This window comes from Lissotriton vulgaris, chromosome 2_2, assembly GCF_964263255.1.
Source record: "Lissotriton vulgaris chromosome 2_2, aLisVul1.2, whole genome shotgun sequence".
Lineage (NCBI taxonomy): Eukaryota > Metazoa > Chordata > Amphibia > Caudata > Salamandridae > Lissotriton > Lissotriton vulgaris.
The window spans coordinates 131,840,912-131,862,320 of record NC_141688.1 but is presented as its reverse complement, the minus strand read 5'-3'; the positions used below and the strand labels follow the sequence as shown (position 1 = coordinate 131,862,320).

At 43.4% G+C, this 21,409-nt stretch overlaps 1 protein-coding gene across 4 annotated transcripts in view; it reads left to right on the top strand.

The window, feature by feature from the left end:
• Positions 1–21,409, top strand: part of TLN2 (talin 2) — a 598,939-nt gene that overhangs the window by 225,556 nt on the left and 351,974 nt on the right. For all 4 annotated transcript variants that reach the window (XM_086959469.1, XM_086959467.1, XM_086959468.1 and 1 more), the window contains exons 21-26: positions 860–973; positions 5,693–5,806; positions 7,055–7,189; positions 14,844–14,972; positions 19,096–19,198; positions 19,533–19,741. In XM_086959469.1, the coding sequence (XP_086815595.1) occupies positions 860–973; positions 5,693–5,806; positions 7,055–7,189; positions 14,844–14,972; positions 19,096–19,198; positions 19,533–19,741 (804 nt within the window). The remainder of the gene's footprint in view (positions 1–859; positions 974–5,692; positions 5,807–7,054; positions 7,190–14,843; positions 14,973–19,095; positions 19,199–19,532; positions 19,742–21,409) is intronic.

The following is a 21,409-nucleotide window of genomic DNA, read 5'->3' as shown; positions in this document are numbered from 1 at the left end:
TACGGACCATGTTTATTTAAATATGATAAAACACCTTTTAAATAAAATAATAAATATCAACAGATCAGATTGTTTAACAGGCCATATCTAATGTGTTGCAGCAGGGTGTGCATAGAGGGTGTCTCTTGTATAGCTTAAATGACATTAGTTACCCTTGTTTGTACCAGGAACTCTCTGTAACATGGGGAATTTGACTTCTCTATTCAATGGAAAAGAGTGAATATGGGAAAGCTGTGTTTTGGAAAACAGCTTATTCAGAGGAAGCTATAGGAAAGTAGTAAAAAGCTAAATGCACTATTAATTGATTGCCAAATTATAAAGAATCTAAAAACACCCTTAATAGCACTAGTTATTTCAAATACATTTCTGTCAGTGATGGTGATTTTTTTTCTAGCCTAGCAGTATTAATACACAATAATAAAGCAAGCAGAGTTCAGAGTATTCTCATCCTTTTTTTAAAATGATATCTGTTAAATAGCATCCATGTATTTGATGTATTAGTGTGTGGTGTACTAATAGATACATTTTTCGAGCATAAGTGTGGTGTAAGCGCTGCTCTCCTGTCCTCGCCACTGAGGCTGCATAGAGATTCTGAAGTCGTTTTTTCTGCAAAATAACGTTTTAATTTTCCTTGTTTTTGCAGAAGAAAGTAAATTATTTGGCATAGTGTATGCTCCTTTTCACGTTGTTTTAGATGTTCTTTTTGGACAGATTTTTCTTTTAGCTTGAGCCTTCTCTTATTGTGATAATAAAGGTTTTGTTTTATATTTATATAAAAATTGGGTTAAGAAGAGGTATTGACGCCTTGTATATCCTGGAATGTTGTTCTTACTCATAATGGTTTTGTTTTTCCTCAAAGGCGGCAGCAAAGCAGGCAGCAGCGGCTGCAACACAGACGATCGCTGCTTCTCAAAATGCAGCGCTTTCCAACAAGAACACCAACGCTCACCAACAATTAGTCCAGAGCTGCAAGGTAACGTGCCCTGCTAGGTCGGACACTGGGACTACATTCATTCAACACCGTTTTCTTTTTCTTTACTGTTGAATAACTAATTACTCGGAAATCCTTTTATTAATATTAAGAGAATGCCACTCAGAGTTAGACTTTATCCACCAGTGCCACTTTGTGTACTTTGGGTCCTTAACACCTTGGCTGCTAGGTGTTTTCCCCTCCTATGCGGACTTTTCGTCATTCCTACTAATCATGACGAGCTCAGCTCGTCATCAGCACAGCTCAACCGTGCATCATGACGAGCTGAGCTCGTCATGAGCATGGAAAGGGTTAAATGGTTATTTAAATATTAAAAAAAACTTTTTTTAAATGTTTTTATGAATTTTTTTGCTAAGATGATGCACTTAGGGAAGTTGTCGGGCTGCCATAGAAGCATTCTGTGTCTTTCAAAGATTTACAAAGGCAAATGGCCAAATCAATAGTTGTTCCTTGAAACCATTCCTTGTGGTGACCCAGGACTGCTATCCTGGATGGATTCCTTAGTCATCCGCAACTAGAAGATTATACTTGGGCATTATTAGACTCTCTTCCACAGCAATCTTAATTGAGGTTACAACTCAGAATCTTAAGAAAGCTCAATGGAATGGGTTATTTACTTGTAACACACATACAAGAACAAAACATATTCTATGCTAATGGAGAGAGTCGACGAGATTCAAGATGGCGGCTGACTGCTCTTTGCATAGCTTGTAAATAAGCTCAATGCTTTTGACAGCAACTGATGATGTTTTTTTTTTTTTTTTTAAATGGGTGTGCAAGAATTGTTCCAGTACTGCAAGATTGGTGCTGCCACTTCCACATGACTTCTGGCCTCCACTCACACCTCTGTTTTACCATCCATTCTCCCACATCTTAACCATAGCTCACATATCGGGGAGACTGCTCCAGTTGCGTAGACATTGGAGTAGACTTTGCCACTTGGGCTACTGATCGCCTTGTTTCTAATTTCATAGTACCATTTTTTAAAGTGTTTAATTTAAATAGTTGACACTTCTAAAAACAGCACTAATGTGAAAAAGTATATGCTCAGTATGCTTTGAGTCATGACAATGGAGACATTACATGCACTTTCAAGTACGTTTCCTACATAGAAACATAAAGAAATCCATGTAAATAAATAACACTGGATTTTTTTTTCTAATGAGATATGAAGATTATGGTTTTGTTTTTTGTGTTTAAAGTTAAAACAAATAATGGGTAGTTCCTAATGTTCTAGGTATTAAATCCATATGTTTTATTTCTATATCAAAAACCTAGCCTAAAGGCAGTAGAGTGCTGTACAGCCTCATAATGAGCTAAAAAGTCAATGAGCAATAGGCAAGGTAGCTGATTTCTGTGCTATTAATGAATTGGGATGTTATGGTTTTTTAAAGAGAAGCGTCTTTAACTGATTCCCAAACTGGAGCAATATTGGTGTCGTCCTGATGGACACGAGAATGTTGTTTCACATCCTGGGTGCTTAAATGAAAAAAGCCTGCTGCCTTGTTTATTTATTCTTTATACATATTTGTCTATAGTCTGATGGTGTTTTGACTGCAAGTTTGTGTGCCAGGAGCCACCAGAGATTATGAGTTTGTCTGCAAGATAAGCAGGAGTGCTAGTCGCAATGGCTTTGCAAATTATGCTGCTAGTTTTGAATATGCAAAAATAACAGTTGCAAAAATAACTGTTCATGGACAGAATGCAGAACAATGTCATACATTCACCCCAGTACTGTGCTGGTTTTGAATATGGCGCAAGCGGCGAGGGAAGACATCGGAGTTCCATAATCCTGATGGGTGTGATGTAATCATATGTCTTCAGGCCCTGGATGAGATTTGCTGCAACATTTATGATGCCACTAAGAGGTGCCAGTGTGGAGCCCCGGAGGCCCTGAAGCATGTAATGCCTGAAAGTGTTTTACTTTATTTGGAAGAGAGAGTTTGTACCAGGCCATCCGGGTTGTGTTTTGGCAATGTTTTTGCTCAGGCTCAGTTTGGGTTCCAGGGTGAATTCAAGCAAGTGATTTGGCATTTAGCAGAAGTTTGGGTTCCGAGCTACTATTTCATGCTTTGTTCTTGCAGAATTACAGAAATTCGGTCTTGGTTGGGTTGAGGTACAAATAGGCACCATAAATCCAGGTCCGGATGATTTGCAAGCATTGTTTGGGGTGTTGGACACCTGAAGCAGGTGAGACTTTCAAGTGGAGTTGTATACCATCTGCCTATTGATGCTGTTATTTGTGAGTAGAGCGCCAATCACTTCCATGTAAAGGTTGAGGATGACTGGGGGCAGTATGGAACCAAAGGGTACTCCGCAACTGGCAGGGATCTTTTGGGACCTGGAGTTCCCCAGGCAAATAAACAGGTTTTAGTTGGAAAGGTAGGAGGAGAGCCAGTGAAAGACAATTTATATAGGGGGACGTTGCCCCAAGGGAACCCCTTCCCCTTTGCCTATCAATTACCACCTCTTTTTAGATGTCGGTAGCTGATCCACGGTTAGTTTCTGTTCGTTGTGAATGCCGGTGGGTTTTTGTCAGTGAACAAATTGGGTTTAGTTTTTGTTCTCTCTTCACGATTCTGATGTGTATTTAAAATATTTTTTTTGATGCTACTAATGATTATATAGTATAAGTATTATTTTAATTTACTACCAATGACTGCTTATAGTACTTGTATTCTTGATATTATGATTAGCACTAGACATGCCACACTTAGAAAGCATTTAGTTCACCAAAATGGACTAAATTAAATAAATGAGAAACGACCATATGCCAACTGTTGGCTCTGATTTTAAGGTCCCGTCTGCCAGATAGCCAAGTATACCATCTTCAAGATTCATTTTAAGAAGTTAACCTGCAGAAAATAAATCCGCGTTTCATTCTTTCTTTAAATTTATTTTGTAAATTACAAACACAGTGAGGGTGAAATGAATTCCAAACTCTTGTTGAGATGAAGCGCTAGGATCGTTGGGATTTGCATACTCACGTGCTACAAGGGAGGTCCCATCAAGAGACAGAGGCAAAGGCTAGTATTGCAGGTACTTCCTGCTCACCATGTAAGTGAGTTGTTTACATACTACGCTGAACCTCCGCTAGTTGAGTAAATTATTGTGGAAAGATAAATTCAGGATGCTGACTTTTGTGCACATTTACGCACATTCTCAGAAGATGACTAAATGATAGTTTTTGCGTTCCATGACCCGCACTTCCATTTTTCTAATGATATGGAACGTTGTGCTTCCTCTAAATGTCTTCCTGAGGGTTGTGGGGGCTAACATTACCTTTCAGCCTTACATTGGCTTTAAAGTTGTCACAAAGGTCTTCAATGTAATCTTGATACACCTCTATAAGGATAACATTTGGTTTAATTTTTCATGCATCATCTCAAAACCTGAGCAGTGGGCCATCTAGGACACATTGGGCTTCATAACAAGTCACCCCATCAGCAGTGGGTACAGTGACCTGTTGGCATATGCCTAACTGCATCGATGGGGGAGTCCACCCGTCAGAGGCTGAGTATCTCTCATCAGAGTGTGGCTCAAATAGAGCCCAACCGTGCCGCAGCGATTCATTATCATAAGTAGGGGACTAGAGTAGGTACGCTCCCCTAGTGCAAAAAAAAAAAACCGTGCTACTTAAGATGTGTTCAACGTGGTTTTTTGTTTGCTATCACTCGACCAGGTTGGAGAACAGCGTAGTTGATGTCCTCAAAAAATGAGGGATAACTGTAACTAGTACCCTAAAGTAACCATAATACACTCCCCCACCATGCACCGTGTTTTTGTCAATGATGCAATTTCAAATGCCAAGAGGGAGGTTATCAGTCAGTAATTGAACAGGTCATGAGTGATTTTATATGCGAGGGTAGAAGAAGCGGTGCATTGCGAGGGTGCGAGGTATAGTTACTTAAGAAAACTATAACTGGTGAATGTCTGTGGTTTTGTTTGTTTAAAACTGTATGTTTTAACGGACATTTTCATCTACCTGCAATGTCCCCTTAAGCTTTGTTTTTTTTTCCGGTGAACTTTCTAAAGTTTTTGTTTTTCTTATAAAGTTAGATATTATTACAATTCCTAAATATGACATCACTGTAACCGTTGTTTTTCAGTGAATTTACCAAGTTTTTAAAATGGAAACTAAGATATTTATTGTCGTGAGCAGGACGAGGTTGACTGCCAGGCGTGGCCTGCAGCCAACCTCGTGCAACCTCGTGCACCCAGACTCCCTGCAAGTGCCCAACTTCTTTTTTAATTTTTTTTTTAGGGTTTTGCAGATCCATTGTGTCCCTCATTGCGACAATCCTAGTGATTCATTCCAGATCCGCTGCAGTGGATCCCCAAATCCAGTTTGACCTGGTTGGTGGTCCTTTAGGATCCCCCACAAGGCCCAGGGGGCCCACCGCCGTTTCCCTTTAATATGTTATTTTGTTCTAGTTTTTTTAGGACACAAGACGGAGTCCTTGAGTCCTAAGATCGCAGCCGCAACTTTCCCTTCAGGTTCCGTCAGCCAATCACAACTCGTGGTTAAGTTTTGTGCCTGTGTACAGATTTCTGTAAACCTGTTTGCACCTGGACCAATCTATCTGTAGCAGTAGAATGTATCCTTCAAATGCGTCCTTCAGTAAGCCAAGGAAAGTCATTTGATTAGTGATTTATACTTGAGTTAAACTTCCATTTTCTTTTCTTTCCTTTGCTAAACAGGTAGTTGCTGACCACATCCCTCATCTGGTTCAAGGTGTGAGAGGAAGTCAAGCTCAGGCAGAAGACCTCAGTGCTCAGCTTGATTTGATCATTTCCAGTCAAAACTTCCTCCAGGTAAGATGGATAGAGTATTATTCTTATAAATGTAATCAATCAACAGTAGATAAGCTTGAGTGAGAACTAATGTTTATTAGAATTCGGAAGTTACATAACAGAGCAGTAACATTAACATATCAAGCATTACTGAATCAGATTGAATGCTCGTTAGAATGACCTGGGGAAACCTGGGAAAAAATTATTAAAGAGCTAAATAAGAGCCTGAGTAGAGCAAAGTTCTCAGAAATATTCCCCAAATATCTTGAAATGTGTGATTTTGGTTAATTCAAATGTACTACATGCAGAGAGCATACTTAACGCCTATAAGGATCAACAGATTACGCGTGTTACCATGTTGTCCAGAAATGCCATGACTTAACAGGATTTTGGGAGAAGGTGAGAGAAGTGCTAGAGGTGTCAACAGATAGAATTATGCCCAGAACTGCAGTATCAAACTTATTGGGCTGGTGAGCTAAACCATAGACAAAACAAGCAACAGCCAGATTCATAGACTGTCCCTGGTGTTGGCAGAGTGGCTGATTGCTAGGAACTGTAAGGGTCCCAGAGAACCTAGTCACTATACGTGGAAAAAAGAGTTGTGGAAATATGCGGAAGAAGGGAGGTCCCTCCTGCATAGGGAAACAAAAAGGGGGCATAGAACATTAGACTCTGCTAAAGGTCGGTTGAGATAGCGGCTTCCATACCAGACAAGGATTATGAACAACTCTCCCGATAGAAGACAAAGTGTGCAGCGCAGGGATATTCATCTGATCATGAGCTGACGTTGGGGGTGGCCACTCTATGTTCCCAAAAGCATTTTCTGTAGCCTTTAGTTTAATATATATATATAATAGCTAGCTCTGCAATTCTTTAGAATAAATCTCTTTTCAGCTTTATTTCCTAAATTTTCCTTTAAATGTTAGTAACACTACGCCGTCACCTGCAAGCAATGTTACAGTCCAAAAAAACATATTGCACTAGATATAGCGCACAATTTCAAAGCCGTCTAAATTGACACGTAGTGGAAATAAATATAAATCAGCAATTCATTATAATGTATAATATTTATTTGAAGCTATTTGCTACTGTTCCTACAATTTCCAGTCAATGCAGTGTTTGTCCCAGTAGATAATATTCAAACACTTTATTGTGTGATAAATACTTAATTCAGTTTTTATGTTGTGTAAACATATCTTGATTATGAACATAACTTGGCACATCTGCAATAAAAATAAATTCCTATTTTGAAATGCTTTTTTTATTTAGCCTGGAAGTAAAATGGTGGTTTCTGCTAAAGCGGCTGTACCCACTGTCAGTGACCAAGCAGCAGCAATGCAACTGAGTCAGTGTGCCAAAAACCTGTCAACCAGCTTAGCAGAGCTGAGAACTGCAACCCAAAAGGTAGGTACTTCTCTAGCGTGGTATTAAATATTAGCTGTCTCCACATTACTGGTTGTCGCCTCGTTCTATTTTTCCACCTGTGTAGCTAGAGAGCTAACAATAGCTAATGCCTTAGTCGCAACATTAGGATCTCTTGGTATATTTGATCCGGTTAGGGCTGGTAATGGAATATCTTTTTCGCAAGATAATACGTTTTTGAATCATATTCCATACATCTGCTGTGTTTAAGTGCTATGAATAGCAGGTGTTGCTGTCATTCAATTTAATAGTACTCAGATTGCTGACCTCGGAAGAATGAAAGTCTGAACCAGCCTTGCTGGTTAATGGACCTGTGATCTTTCAGATTGTTTTAGTGGTATGCTTTTACAAGCTCATTATGCATTCTGATAGCTTTATCTGTCGGGGTCTTGTTGCAGAGCATCCTCACCCATTTTGATTATTTTATTTATCACGCTCTGTAGCAGCACTCCTGAGTATTATTATCTGATAGACTTTTAGCCGCACATTCCTTTCCTTAGAATTATTCCTAGGCATCAGACTGGATCCGTACATTTTTCATGAGCAGTAACCCTGTGTGCCGGTAGGTGGCATCGTTCGGCTCCTTGTGGCATCATCAGCGTAGTCCACATGGAGGAGACGCGTGCGGTGCCTGTGTAGGCGCCACGCCAGCAAGCTATCAGTTCTTTTCTTTCCGTGCAGGCAGCGCAGATCCATATAGAGCTACCCCCAGTCAATTTTTGACTGACTTTTTCAACTCTTTGGGAAAGTCTTTTTGAGATTTTTCTCCTGGTATAGCAGGATGTCAACTAGGAAGGAAGGCCTCAAGCCCTGCAGCACCTGTCATCGCCAGATTTCGGTGACAGAACCACACATTGTTTGCCTTTGGTGCCTTAAGCGCAACCACAATCGAAGAACTGCATCGACTGCTGCACCATGAACCCCTGACGTGCAACGCAGAGACGGTCTTGATCCCTGTTGAGATGAACGTTCCCGGGATCAATCGTGGAGCCCAATATCCTTGTTGCATTCCAAGTTGTTTTCGGGTAAATCCCACACGCATAAGAAGTCGAAGATTTCTTCTACTTCGCCCTGTCCATCATAGTCATCTGACGAGGCGAGGGAGTGTCGTCATTCAAGCCCTGCCTCCACGGATGAGCCTGGACCGGCTCTGCTCATTCCTGAGTTTCCAGGAGCCAGAGCCACCCGCCTAACTGTGCAAGTTATGTCAGGCCACACATTTCACATTTGGCCGGCCCATTCTGCTGGCGCGCCTTAAGGCTCAGTGGGTTCGGGAAGGGCCCTCACTGGCTCTACCTTGGGGTTCCGTCCTTGGCTCCAGTCGGGTCCCTTGAATCCACAGATGGATCGGGACTGGCGCCGGTCATACTACCTCAACCTTTCTCAGCGTCTGTCCCGATTCTGATGCTTCCGGCCACCTCCCATCTCCATTCTCATCTGACACAGAGCCTGAACCTCGCCATCCAATGTCAACTCTGATGCTGACTGGAGCAATGCCTTCCAGGCCAGAGCCCAAGCCCTATTCTTATGGGCTCAGACTTGGAAAGGATTTGGAGGGGTTCACTGGACCATGAAGAATACCGGCCTCTAGACCCCATCATGGATTGGTGTAAGGAGTTGGTGGACACCAGTGGACTGGACACCTCTTCAGATACTGGCTTGCTCTCTCCTCATACAGTGGCTTTGGAGGAGGGGACTTCTTTTGCTTTGAAGGTGAAAAGGGCAGGCAAGGTCCTGGACCTCAGCCTACCCTCAGTGACAGTGAAGACTAACGTCTTGATAGATGCCTCAGCTGGTAGTGACCCTCTCAGAACTACTTCTCCCATTTAATGAAGCCCTCATGGACATCCTGCTTGGGACTTGGTCCAAACCCTGCACGGGGGCTCCTGTGAACTGGACAATTGCAGCCACTGCCCCACCCCACGCCAGGAGATTCAAACTTCCTCACAACCTACCAGGTGGTCCAAGCCTCCACCTCCTGTGTAAACCCTATTGCATATTGAAAAGATGACACCGTCAGGTAAGTGGAGCGAAGTTTATTCGTGGACGCAACCTCCGAGTCCCGGCAGCAACTGCCGGACCCAGAACAGAACAGAATAGAACCAAAACAACAGATCCCAACACATTTCCTATCACTCCACCGGATAGGGAATCCAAGAAGCTGAACATCTTAGAAAAGAAAATGTTTTCTTCCAACAGCTGGGCACTGCGGTCCATGAACACTGTGTGCCGTTTGAGCTGTTACTCCCATGCCCTGTGGGATTGTGTTGCGCAGCTGCTGTCCATGGTCCTGGAGGAGGCCCGGGTCATACTCTTCCAAGCTATGTCCTACGGTAAAGATGCAGAAACGTTTACGATTCAATGTGGGCTGAACACAACCAATTTGCAGGGCAGAGCAGTTTATTTGTTGGTGTCCTTTCGGCTCCACACCAGGCTGAGAACAACTGGCTTTCCCAGGAATGTCAAAGCGTTGCTTATGGACATGCCCTTTAGTGGCTCACGTCTCTTCGTTGCCTGGCTGACTCAGGGCTGGAGCACTTCACTGATAGCAAAGTAACAGCCAGGTCTTTTGGCCTTTCCAAAGCCCCTCGCCAATCCCAGTCTGCCTTCTGTGCCTTTCGTGGCCCTGGTAGTGGTTTCCAGCCGTGCCTTTACCCGACTGGCCACCATGGCACGCAAGCTTCCCAGCCGCTGCGTGGCAGAGGACTCGGTACCCATAGAACCTGTGGGTCGGGTAGCCAGAGGTCGGGTCACTCTACCTTTCCCCCGGTAACCGCAGCCTCCAAGCCCCACTAGTTTGCCCTCATACCATCATGGGCACTCATCACCTGCCCACTGGAAGTGTATAACATCGGACCACTGGGTTTGTCAGATTGTCTGAAGGGGCTACTCCCTCCCCTTCACCGACGTCACCCACTAGCGTCAGGCTCACATTGGACCATCTCTCTTTGCTCCACCAAGAAGTGATGGCTCTCTTGGCCAAGAAAGCTATTGAGAATGTGCCAATGCCATATGTAGGTCATGGTTGTTATTCCCACTACTTTCTGGTGCCCAAGAAGGATGGTTGCCTTCGTCTTATCCTAGACCTGTTCCCTCCTAATTTCTTCCTGAAAAAGAAGAAATTCAAAATGCTCAATGCTCGCTCGAAGTCCGGTCTGCCCAGGTCCGGCCTGGGAGCCCAAAGCATCCCTGGCAAATGTTGTCAGACTAGCCCCCGTACGATTCATAGTGAGTGCAACGAGCGAGCTCACCACTTCAAAAGAGGGTTGTGAGGGGTTTCTCCCCCAAGAAAATTTGAGAAAAATGATGTATTCTACAATCCATTTATCCCTATATATTCAATTGTATTAGCTTTTAAATCATAATAAATGATTACCTTACTGTGCATCAAGATACAACAATCTTTGTTGGGGCTCCTCAATGATTCCCTCTATCGCCTCTAACAATGCCTCTCATCTCTCCATAGCCCCGCTCTTACATGTATTGTATTTGTTTTATAGCACTCTCATACCAGTGTTGAATATTGGAAAAATTTACTTCTCACACACACATACAGATATATAGAATCATACAGTTGTAAATCAGTTTTCAGAAAATGTTACATAAGGCAAAGGGGACTCCAATTCACATGGCATCCATACTGGTAGGCACTTTTTAGTGCTTGGTCTAGAGAAGCACAAACTCGAGATTCAGAAAATACAGTAGTTAGGGTTGTCTTGAATTATAAGAATTTATTTCCACCCAAACAAAACGTTTTAGGCAATATCAGGACAATGAAAGACTGGACAAAATCAACTTTATGACCGTTACCATGCAGCTTGCATGCATCTCTTTGATGGCAGCTCAAAGCTCACTGTGCTAGATAACAATTCTATCTTCTGAACTGCACAGTATCAAAAGAATCTCTGACAAAAGCTGTAACCCACTGAGCTATACACATAAAATATTGTTCTTTGATATGCATTGTACACGTTTGTTGTAGCATGCATATTAAACCTGTGCACTTCATTAGAGAAGTCAAAACTGCCACTAGAAAAAACTCCCATCTCTCTCCCAGCACGTACCTTAATCACCAAAGTTAACTTGAAACTTTTATTGTTGCCCTAAAACTGCTTAATATACACAGAACTTTGCATTGCTTTTACAACCGCTTCACTGCTAAAAAAACCTGCCAGACTACCAAAATGGCCCCCACCCCTCCAGCCTCCCGGGGAAATGCCTGGTGCCCAATGTAGGAAAGTAGAATCTGCTTTCATGGTGACCCCCACTTTTTGCTGGTGTCATTCTGTTTTCTGACTAGTCTGACTGGGATCCTTCTAATGAGGACCCCAGTCACTGTGTTGTCACCCTAAATTGGACTATGGTAAGTACTTTGGTAACTTCATAATTAGCAACTGCTGTACCCTTCTATATCCTTAGGTCACTGCATTTAAAAACCTATAAGTCACCCATAAGGTAGGCCTTTCAATCCTGATGACAGGGTCCTTGGTTATAAGCGTGAGGGTGACCTACATTAGCAGGCCACTGCCTATAAACCTAGGAGTCCATTTTTCTCTGCTTTGTAAGTGCAGTCAGCCATTTTATAATATAGTGGTGTCAAGTCAATTACGAGATGTCTGTCTATATATTAACTGCACCAAAACGGGTCATATTTGGTATCAAACATGTTGGAATCACACCCCAACACCAATTCCAGTGTTGGATGTACGATCCCATGTACTGGGGGGCTCCCCCAGGATTCCCCCCTGTATTCTAGATACCAGCCTTCCAGGGTCTAACAGCAAGCTAGCGCTGCTTCAGACCACAGACACTATTCTGCCCTCCTGCAGCTTAACCAGGCTCAAGAAGGGAAAGGTAGAACAAAAGGTTTCCTGTCATAGGGAGGTGTTACCACCTCCCAGATGGGACTTAGTGTATTGGGCGGGGGTGTGGGTGCTTGCCAGCACCACCAGGCGGCTTTCAAGGGCACATTTGGTGCCCTCCTTGCAAACTCCAGTTGGAACCAGTTCAGGGAGCTGTTGGGTCCTGCTCTGGCACTAAACTGGACTAAGGACATTGGAGTATCCTCGCCTCTGTCCAGGCCCTCCTCTGGGATGCACCCCTGAATCGTCCCAAACCATTTCTCTAGGTACTTAAGGGCTTACCTGTGGGTGGCTCTTCGGTTGTCATGGGACAAGATTCAGATCCGAAACCACTTCATATTCAACAACCCGGGCACTTTGGACTTTGCTTTGGAACCAAGACTGCATCTGGAAGACTCCTCCTGCTCCTGGTCTTGTTGTCCTGCCAGTCGTCTGCGTCGTCTGTGCCTGTGCTCTATCCAGGCTCCTCTCCAGGCCTGTGGCCAATAATGACACCTGAAGGAATCTCCTTTGGAGTGAATGAGTCACTCCCCTGCAGCTAAGATGACAAGTATGATGCTTCTGACGTCCTGCGGACTCCAAATTGATCAGCAACAGAGGCGGTGGTTCTGCCACTCCCTTGAGTCCTGTACTCTCTTCTCAGCAAGTTTGAAGTCAGTATCCCTCGTCGGAACCGCTAGAACAGTACCCCTGTGAACCACGTCGACTTGCCATTACCAATGCTTGTTGACTTCCCCGGAGTTCTTCGGGGTTCCAGAAAGTTCAGCATCTCCTGCTACCTAGATCTTCATCCTCATGGCATCCTCTGCACAGTGGGCCTGCATTCTTGGTGAGCTGCTTGAGGTCCTCTTGTGACTCCTGTGCCTTCAGTTCATGGGTGCTTTTGAGGGTCTTCTTGGGCTCCAGTATTTGCTTAGGGCCTGCTCTGACTCTCCTGCACTTGGTGAGTTCTTTGGACCTTGCTGGTCCCGACACTGCAGCTTCTTCGTTTTCCTCGTCTGTTGCTGCTGCCATGGCTTCTTGGTTCTCCCGCCGGACGCTGACCCCCTAGCTCTAAACTTCTGATGTGGGACAGCTTGTGAATGACTCCTGGTCTTCCACAGCATTGCTTGGTCTGCGCAGAACATCAGCGACAAGGTCACTGTTAACTCTACTGCATCTTCGTTCATCAGTGCTCATTGGTCTTCCGTGCCTCCTGGTCACTCCCAAGTGGCATAGACTCTGTCCCCTCTGCTTACAGGTACTCCTCTTCAAGAATCCACCCTTGTATTTTACCGGACTCTTTCACCTTCTCCACCAGCGGCATCTTTACTGAATTCCTTCATTGTGGTCTATGGCGGTTTCCGAAGTCACTTCACACCTAAGTACCTGGCTTCCCTGGTGTAGGTATCCTGGTTCCTGGAGTATCCACTGGTGGGGTGACTCTCCAACCTTCCAACTTCCACTGGGTTTCTTCATGGTCCACCAGGTCCTCCTTCTTCAAAAATGCAACCGCGAACTACTGATTGACTTGTGTTGAGCACACAGTCGTGTTTCCACTCTGCAAACGGCCTCCATGGGATTCCTGGGTACTTACTTTGGGTCGTTCCTTTGGTCCTCAGCTCTTCTACGTCTTCTGAGTCCAGTCCCAACTTCAGTCGCCGTTCGCATTCCACTTTCTTAGTATATGGTTTGGTCTCCCCCTGGAGACCACTGTGTATTTGTGCTACTTACCTGTCCTACAATTGAAGGATTGTGTGTATTGTGATTATATCTCCGGGTAGGAGATATACCAATGTGTTAGTGAGTGTTTATAATAAATGCATATTTTTGATAACTACACTGTGTGGTTAATTTTCACTTAACCTACACTATATGATTAGTACTGGTAAAACAGTGCAAACGTATTTCTAGGGACAGGGCTTTACCTTTCAGCACGCTAGTTTTCCACACCAGTGTTGAGTCTTTTTCGTGGCTTCGCTATCCTGGTGTATAAAGTTGCGAAGAGAAACTGACGTCAGCGCGCTGGGGTGGCGCTTTTCTAGACACTGTGGACATCATTTCTGGCATGGATGCAGCTGGCACTCCTAGCCAAACGACGCCACCTAACTGTGCGCAAAGGTGCATCTCATAAAAAATGCCCTGAATCAGTCCAACGCCTGGGGATAATTCTAAGTTAAGGAATCTGTGACTAGATAAGAGTCTCTACCAGATAAGGCTTTACTGAAGGTAAGTAACTTGTTCTACAGTTCTCCATCACTGAACTTTCTACAATATTCAAAAAACGTAGAATGACCACATGTATATTTAGAGTAACTACCTTTTTGCAGTGTCATTATTATTTCAATTTACAAAGTGTATTTTTATAGAGTGGTAGTGCAAAAGTATGAAAAAGAAATTGAGCAAATCTTTAGTAAGGCATATTCCATTCTTCCAAGCTGTTTTTGGGAACATTACATTCGTCTTTGTACTGTTTTAGTGATTCAGCATAGTGCGCGCTGTGATGAGTATTATGCCACACTAAGAGCGTTGGTGTACCTAAGAGAGTTGGATAGGGCCATGCTTAGAACTGTGTTTTATTTAAATGTCAGCGTTTCTTAAAAGATCATGGAAACAATTGGTTAAATGATGTCATCGGTGTTGTATCCTGTCTGCCTACTCATGTTGTTAAATGTTAAACTAATATTTGTGTAGAGGGATCTCAGCACATATAGCTGTAATATTTGTAACTCATAGGCAGAGTTAATTGACCTTTTTGTCCCAATGATTCTTTCCTGGTATTGCTTCTTGCAAAGGCTCATGAAGCTTGCGGGCCCATGGAAATTGACTCTGCTCTGCACACTGTCGAGACACTAAAAAACGAACTTCAGGATGCTAAAATGGCCGTCACAGACAGTCAACTGAAACCACTTCCTGGAGAAACAGTAAGTGTCTGTGTTAATGGATGGTGAATTCTTTTACCCATAGCAAAACTCGGGATTTCATGCTTGGCATGCAGGAGTCAAGCCTCACCTGATGTTCTACTATCCTTTAAGACTGCTTTGGCATGCTCTTCTTTGTAGGCCACCAGCGGCCTTTCTTTTCCTACTTGCTACTTGCTACTTGCTGCACAGTTACCAAAGATATTACCGTCACCTACAGCAGCTCCTGCCCATTCCATGCCTTGGACAGTAATTATATTGCTCATCACCAACTCTTTGTTTTATTCTACTCTACTTTACCAGGACTTCTGTATTCCAATCTTAGTCGCATGTTTCCTCCAGGAATCTCTTTAATTGATTTACACAAGTTAGAATCCTCTATGATCTGTGAGTTATTTTTATTCCCTCTCCCTGCTTCCTTCACACCTGCTATGTCACCACAACACCCAGTTCCCTTGCTCTCTCTCTCGTCCCATGCTACATCTGGCGATCCATCTCCACCACATCACATTCAAATGGAGTACAGCTAAAATTGACACAAAATGTTGACTCCTGATCCCCGCATTCAATTGTACTGGTGAAAATGCTGCTTCAGACCACGTCTGGAACTCCCATGGCCAGCTCAAAAATCCATTGAGGCACCACACTTATCATGCCTCATTGGCAAATAGCTTCTTAACATCCCCAACACCCACTGTATTGCTTAATTATTTTACTTAATATCATCCCATCTTTGCTCAAGCACCTCTCTATCCACCCCAAATCTCCTCTGCCCACTAAGTATTGTCCCCCTTTACTAAGTACCAGGCTCCAGCAGGCGACAACACATTTTGTTAATTGCCCACAGCCTCCAATAGTTAGCATCTTGACCTAATTCTCTTCTTGCTGCTGAATGACCCCCACCTATCACTTCATCCCTTCTGCCCACTCCATATCACCATCCTTGTCTCCTATACCTCTTTCTTTCCCTTCCACATCTAAACTTCACCCTCAATATGCTAGTTTGCTCTCGAGTCACCCCCCCCACCTATCTCGAAAGCACCCGCTAAGGCCCTGCTATCGCCCATTCTGATCCCCACCATCCCGTCACCTCATAACCACATCCATCTTACTCTTCGCAAATAACAAAGACCATTTCTGTAGCACCTTTGGCTAACAAGCCGCCTCTCGACACCCAAATCTCAACCCTCTAGCATACCATTTTTCTTCTTTCTCCATGTCCACACTTAAAATCTGATAAGGATGCTGTAGCTTCTTCTCAACCTCTCAGAACGAGAGGTCATTCAAAGGAACTTGGTTGGAGGCAATTGAGCGAGTGACTAAAGTCCCAGGCAAGGCCAAAGTTTGTTGATCATGTAATTTGATGAGGCTTTCATTGTGTGAGAATATGTGTGATTGTTTGAAGTACATGCGAATGAGAGGGTGAGTGTTGATGAGGTTACTTATTTTTCTGCCAGTAACATGCTATTAGGGATGGGTATAGTAGTAGTTTAATCCAGTACAAACTCAAAGGCAGTGTGCAGTTAGATTACTTTCGATGAGAAGTAGGTTCTAATGTAATGGTTATGGTCATGTAATTTCCAGTTAAGATTGACAATGGCTTTTAGACCTTGGGGTTAGTAACTATAGTTTTAGTCAGTTTACAGTACACTTATAAATTAAATATGCCACAATGTTTTTAGATTATAGCATTGCTTAAATATGTTTTGTCACTCATGTCGCCACATTTTTGCACCTTTTAAAGCTTTCTGAACTTCGGGTAAAAACATATTTAAATAAAGAAAATTCCGTGGAGTCTGACCATTACATCTGCATTTCTTCTGTGTTTTTCTGTTTGTTGATATCTATCTCTCTATTAGGAGATTCATACCTGTTTAGAATGATTTATTTAATTGAGATATAAATCAAATTCATTCTGTTTAATCTATCAGAAATATTTTATTTAAAGGGCGGGAATCCATCTGAAATACCTCATTTGAGTGAAGATTTGTACAAAAACCGTAGTATATTTGCACCATAAAGTGTAATAGAGAGTGATAGCAAAGATTGCCCACCAGCCATACAGTCCTCACATTTGCCTGTCTGTTGCAACACACAACCATAATACTATTTTGTTTGTTATGCAGTCAAGTGTTTAACAGTATTGGTCTTTTCAAATAAGTGCTATATATTAGCACTATCAACTAGGTTTCAAGTGCAGCTTCTCTTCAACATCATCGCCTTTTCCGATTTCCTCTCTTTCTCTCTAGCCTCCCCTTCCTCCATCCAAATACCTCTAAACATGTCTCTTTGTCTTATGGTCTCTTTCCCTCTTATTTTCCTTCTTGTTTGGTAATTTGTCACCTGTGTGAGACTGCTAGTACTATACTTTGGCAGAATATCGCCTGAGACAGGCTAAACCCCATTGAGAGACTGGCAGTATTTTTGTGTGGGACTGGTTGAGTGTGTTCTTCAGCTGTACCACCTATTAGAAGTTGTCAGAAAATCTCTTGAGACTGGCTAACCCCATTGTCAGACTGACATTATTTATTGTTTGTGAGTGGTTCAGAGTGTTCTTCAGCTAAACCTGTTTGGGGCAAATGTATGAGTGCGTGGTGTGCTGATGCGTGAGCTGATTCAGCGCCAGTGCCGTGTGCTCCTCAGCATGGCTTGCATGAGTATTCCATGCTACCTGCGTTTCCTCCACTGCCTCCTGTTTGTGGATTCCTGACATCTGCTCCATTCGGATGCAAAAATAGAAGCTGCACAAATGTTCTGATAATTTATGTGCTAATCCTACTCAGCCAAAACACATCTTTGTGCTCAGACCTGTTGCCTCGTTGAGCATGCTGACATTTCCTCTAGAGATTCATGTTCATTCTCCATATGCACAGCAGTCTGCCTTGTGTTTCAGAAAGCTGCCCAGAGCCCTTAGCCATCAGAGCCTAACTCCCATTCTAAATCACTGAGGGTTCTGGTCATTCATCATGTGGTAACGGTAATTGAGATGCCAAACGGCGCTGCTTTCGTTCATGCTCTAGCTGTAACATTCCCCATCTGCTTCATACAACCCAGAGTCAGCAAACATGAGGGTTATAATTTACTGGATATGTATTTGTGCAGCCACTAAGAACTCGTTTAAGCTGAAATCAATATTGCTTTAATAAAGGATTGCATAAGCAAACACATATATTGCCAAAGAGGTCCTTTGTAGTCAATAGTAATCTCCTACATTGCATTATTAGTTTAAATCATGCTAATGTGAAAGATCTTTCTTGGAGCTGCTGTTTCATACAATTAGTCTTCTAGTCCATCTACTGTATTGAGGCAGTGTGACTGCTCTACATTCACCTCTCTGTTACTGAAGCCCCCTTTCTTGCTAGGAGCTGTTGCTGGTTCCTTTTCACAGATTAGACTCCTCATCCATCTTTGTCTCATCCAATCTAAAGCCTGTTTCAGGAAATCTCTAAAAACCTGGATTTTTGGAGCTCCGGACTCTCTATGCTTCTCTCTTATTTAATCCTTTATTACTCTCCAAAGCAATTTGTACCTTCCTGTACCTCCCATCTATTTCTGCATAGCGAAAAGATACTCCAGAAGAGTAATAGTCGCGCTTTAGAAATAACAGATAGAAAAGAAAGCATTTATGGCAAGTGATCTTTGATGTATCACAGTCTTGTCACTTACCTTGCCTAGTAGCGATGGAGCAGTTTCTGAAGGTGCTGTAGCTTGCCAAGCATTGGATCTTTAATAGATTCACATGCTTAAATTGTTCCCCACTCCTCTGGGAAAAGGGTGCTGAACTTAAGATACGTGATCTCAATCCCTTTTTTCACTAACTTCAAAGTCAAGTTTCTAGAATGATTCATGAACTTACTGATACCAATACTGTATTCAAGTGGACCATTAATTGCACCTGTAAGCCTGTTTCAAATAAACCTTCATTGCTCAAGAACTCCACTAAAATGACAAAAGGGATTTCTGCTGAACACACTTCTAAATAAAGAAATAAAGCATCTGTAAATGCTTCATGGACACATCGGAAATGTAGAAGTTAGGGAAAATCATAACCCTTTCAACACCATCATTTATGTAAAGTACTTTTGTTTCTTCTCGTAGGGTTAATTTGCGTGTTATCTCTTTACAGCTAGAGAAATGTGCTCAAGATCTGGGTAGTACCTCCAAAGCTGTTGGCTCGTCAATGGCGCAGTTGCTAACATGTGCAGCCCAAGGCAATGAACACTATACAGGTAAACAGTGTGAGATTACAGTGGAGATGAAGCTGATGAACAAGTTGCGTTAACATGTTTGCATTACATAGAATTCAGCCAACATCATTCATATTCCATAGTTACACTTCTACTGCAGTAGTTGCAAAAGAATGATCCATTCTTCCTTCTCTTGGCCAGGGTCTTTGGAGATTATCTTGATACGATTTTGTTTAATATAGGCCTGGACGTATATTTCTTGCAGCATAATATACATGGGATTTACCCTCTTAGAAACCACACCTGCATATCGATTTTCAGAATTGAGTACAAACACTGCACTGGTTGAAAGTACAAAAAATGTCTGTTGTCATAGGTGTTGCAGCTCGAGAGACCGCTCAAGCTCTGAAGACCCTGGCTCAAGCAGCTCGAGGAGTGGCAGCCTCCACAGATGACCCACAGGCCGCCAACGCCATGCTAGACTCAGCAAGAGATGTGATGGAGGGCTCCGCCATGCTTATACATGAGGCCAAGCAAGCCCTGGTGGCCCCCGGAGATGCAGAGAGCCAGCAGCGGTTGGCCCAGGTAGAGCTAATTCTCCCTACGGAGATATCTGATACTTTCTTTTAGTGGTGCTAGTAAAAATCATGCATTTCACATTCATCTTCATTAGTGTTGTGCGACATTTTTACTGACACGTTGGTGGTATTGAATATTGTTTGTGTGAAATAAATATCTATTTTACGTTTCGGATGGATGCATCTAACATCAGATTCATCACCTTTAGAATATCCCCCAGGCACCAGAATGGAACCAGTCGGCTGCGATGTGTGACTCTTGGTCAACTCCGCTGCTCCCCACAAGTGACGACTGGAGTCACATATAGTGTTACAGTAGACAAATGATGGACGGAATTCTGACAATGCAAATATTCGCCCCCGTCTAGAGATCTGAGTTAGATCTATCGTTCTTTTGCCCACTACACCAACCCAGTTTGGACCCAGCCATATGCAAATCTTGACTCTGTGCCCCATGGGAACAGTCCAGACCGAACTGCCAGGCCAGGTCCTCCCTGGACTTGAAACAACCATCCCGGGACCGGTTTCAGGGTATGTCGCCATTCTTCAGCCCGGCTAGCTTGAATCTAGTGGCACCGTGAGCAAGGGAGTCCCATATAGGCACCATCAAAGCACACTGAGAGTCAGTACCTTTCTTTTTGCGCCTTTGTTTGCAGACCATAAGCTAGCCCATATTTTTTTTTGTCCTTTGCGGGCTTTTTTTTCTAAATTTCCTACAATTGTGTAAGAGCATATCTCCTTCTACAATAGGGTTTAAACCTTTAGAGATGTTGCAAACAAATATCTGTGACTGATCCCTAATAAATGTGTCCCTGGTGTTTTGGAGTGGGCTTTGACTCAGTTGTGTGAGCAGTGTGCCTTAATGCACCCCAGTCAGTTCGGGAACATGAACACTACATCGCTAAGCCCTGTCAGAAGTCGTGTACAGCTTGCTCCCATTGTAGTCAAGGACACTGACCTGGGGCTGCTCCTGTGACAGGTCGTCATCAAGGTCCAAGTCTTCAGTCAAGCCAAAATCAAAGAAAAAGCACAAACATTCTAAGCTGGCCTTGTCTCAGTATTGCTACTCTCCACCTTGTGATGATGTCGGCTGGCCCACGGTCTCCCTTATTGTTCCTAACTGATGCACCGATTTTGCAACTGATCTGAATGCACCTGAACACCTTGGTCTGTCGACAGAGCTGCAACAGGTCGAGGCCATGCTCTGCATCTTCGGTTATCTACATGTTTCCTCTGGGATACATTCGGACCCCATTGATCCGTAGAGGCCACCATTCAGGTTATCACTAGCAGGTCTGCCCCTTGCACCCTCTGTAAAGATCCTGTTTCAGCTTCAGAGCTGCCTTTTCGACCGTCACCATGATCCATGCTGCTTCCTGCACCATACACTCTAGCATCAATGTCGCTGATAGATGTTGATCGCAATGTCCTGTCTTGACTCTTAGCGGAGTCAGTCTTGACCTCAGCTGCTCTTGAGCTCTATACTTTTACTTCTGGCCCTCATGCACTCTGATAAAACAGTTCCATTACCTAGGACCTCCCCCTACCCCCCTACCCCAGTACTCCCAACACTTGTTGCTTAGGACTCTAACTAGAGCCAACCAGGCTTTGGGAATGATGGCGATGGTGGGGACACATTCTCCCCACGATATGACATCAAAATGTATCTGAACCT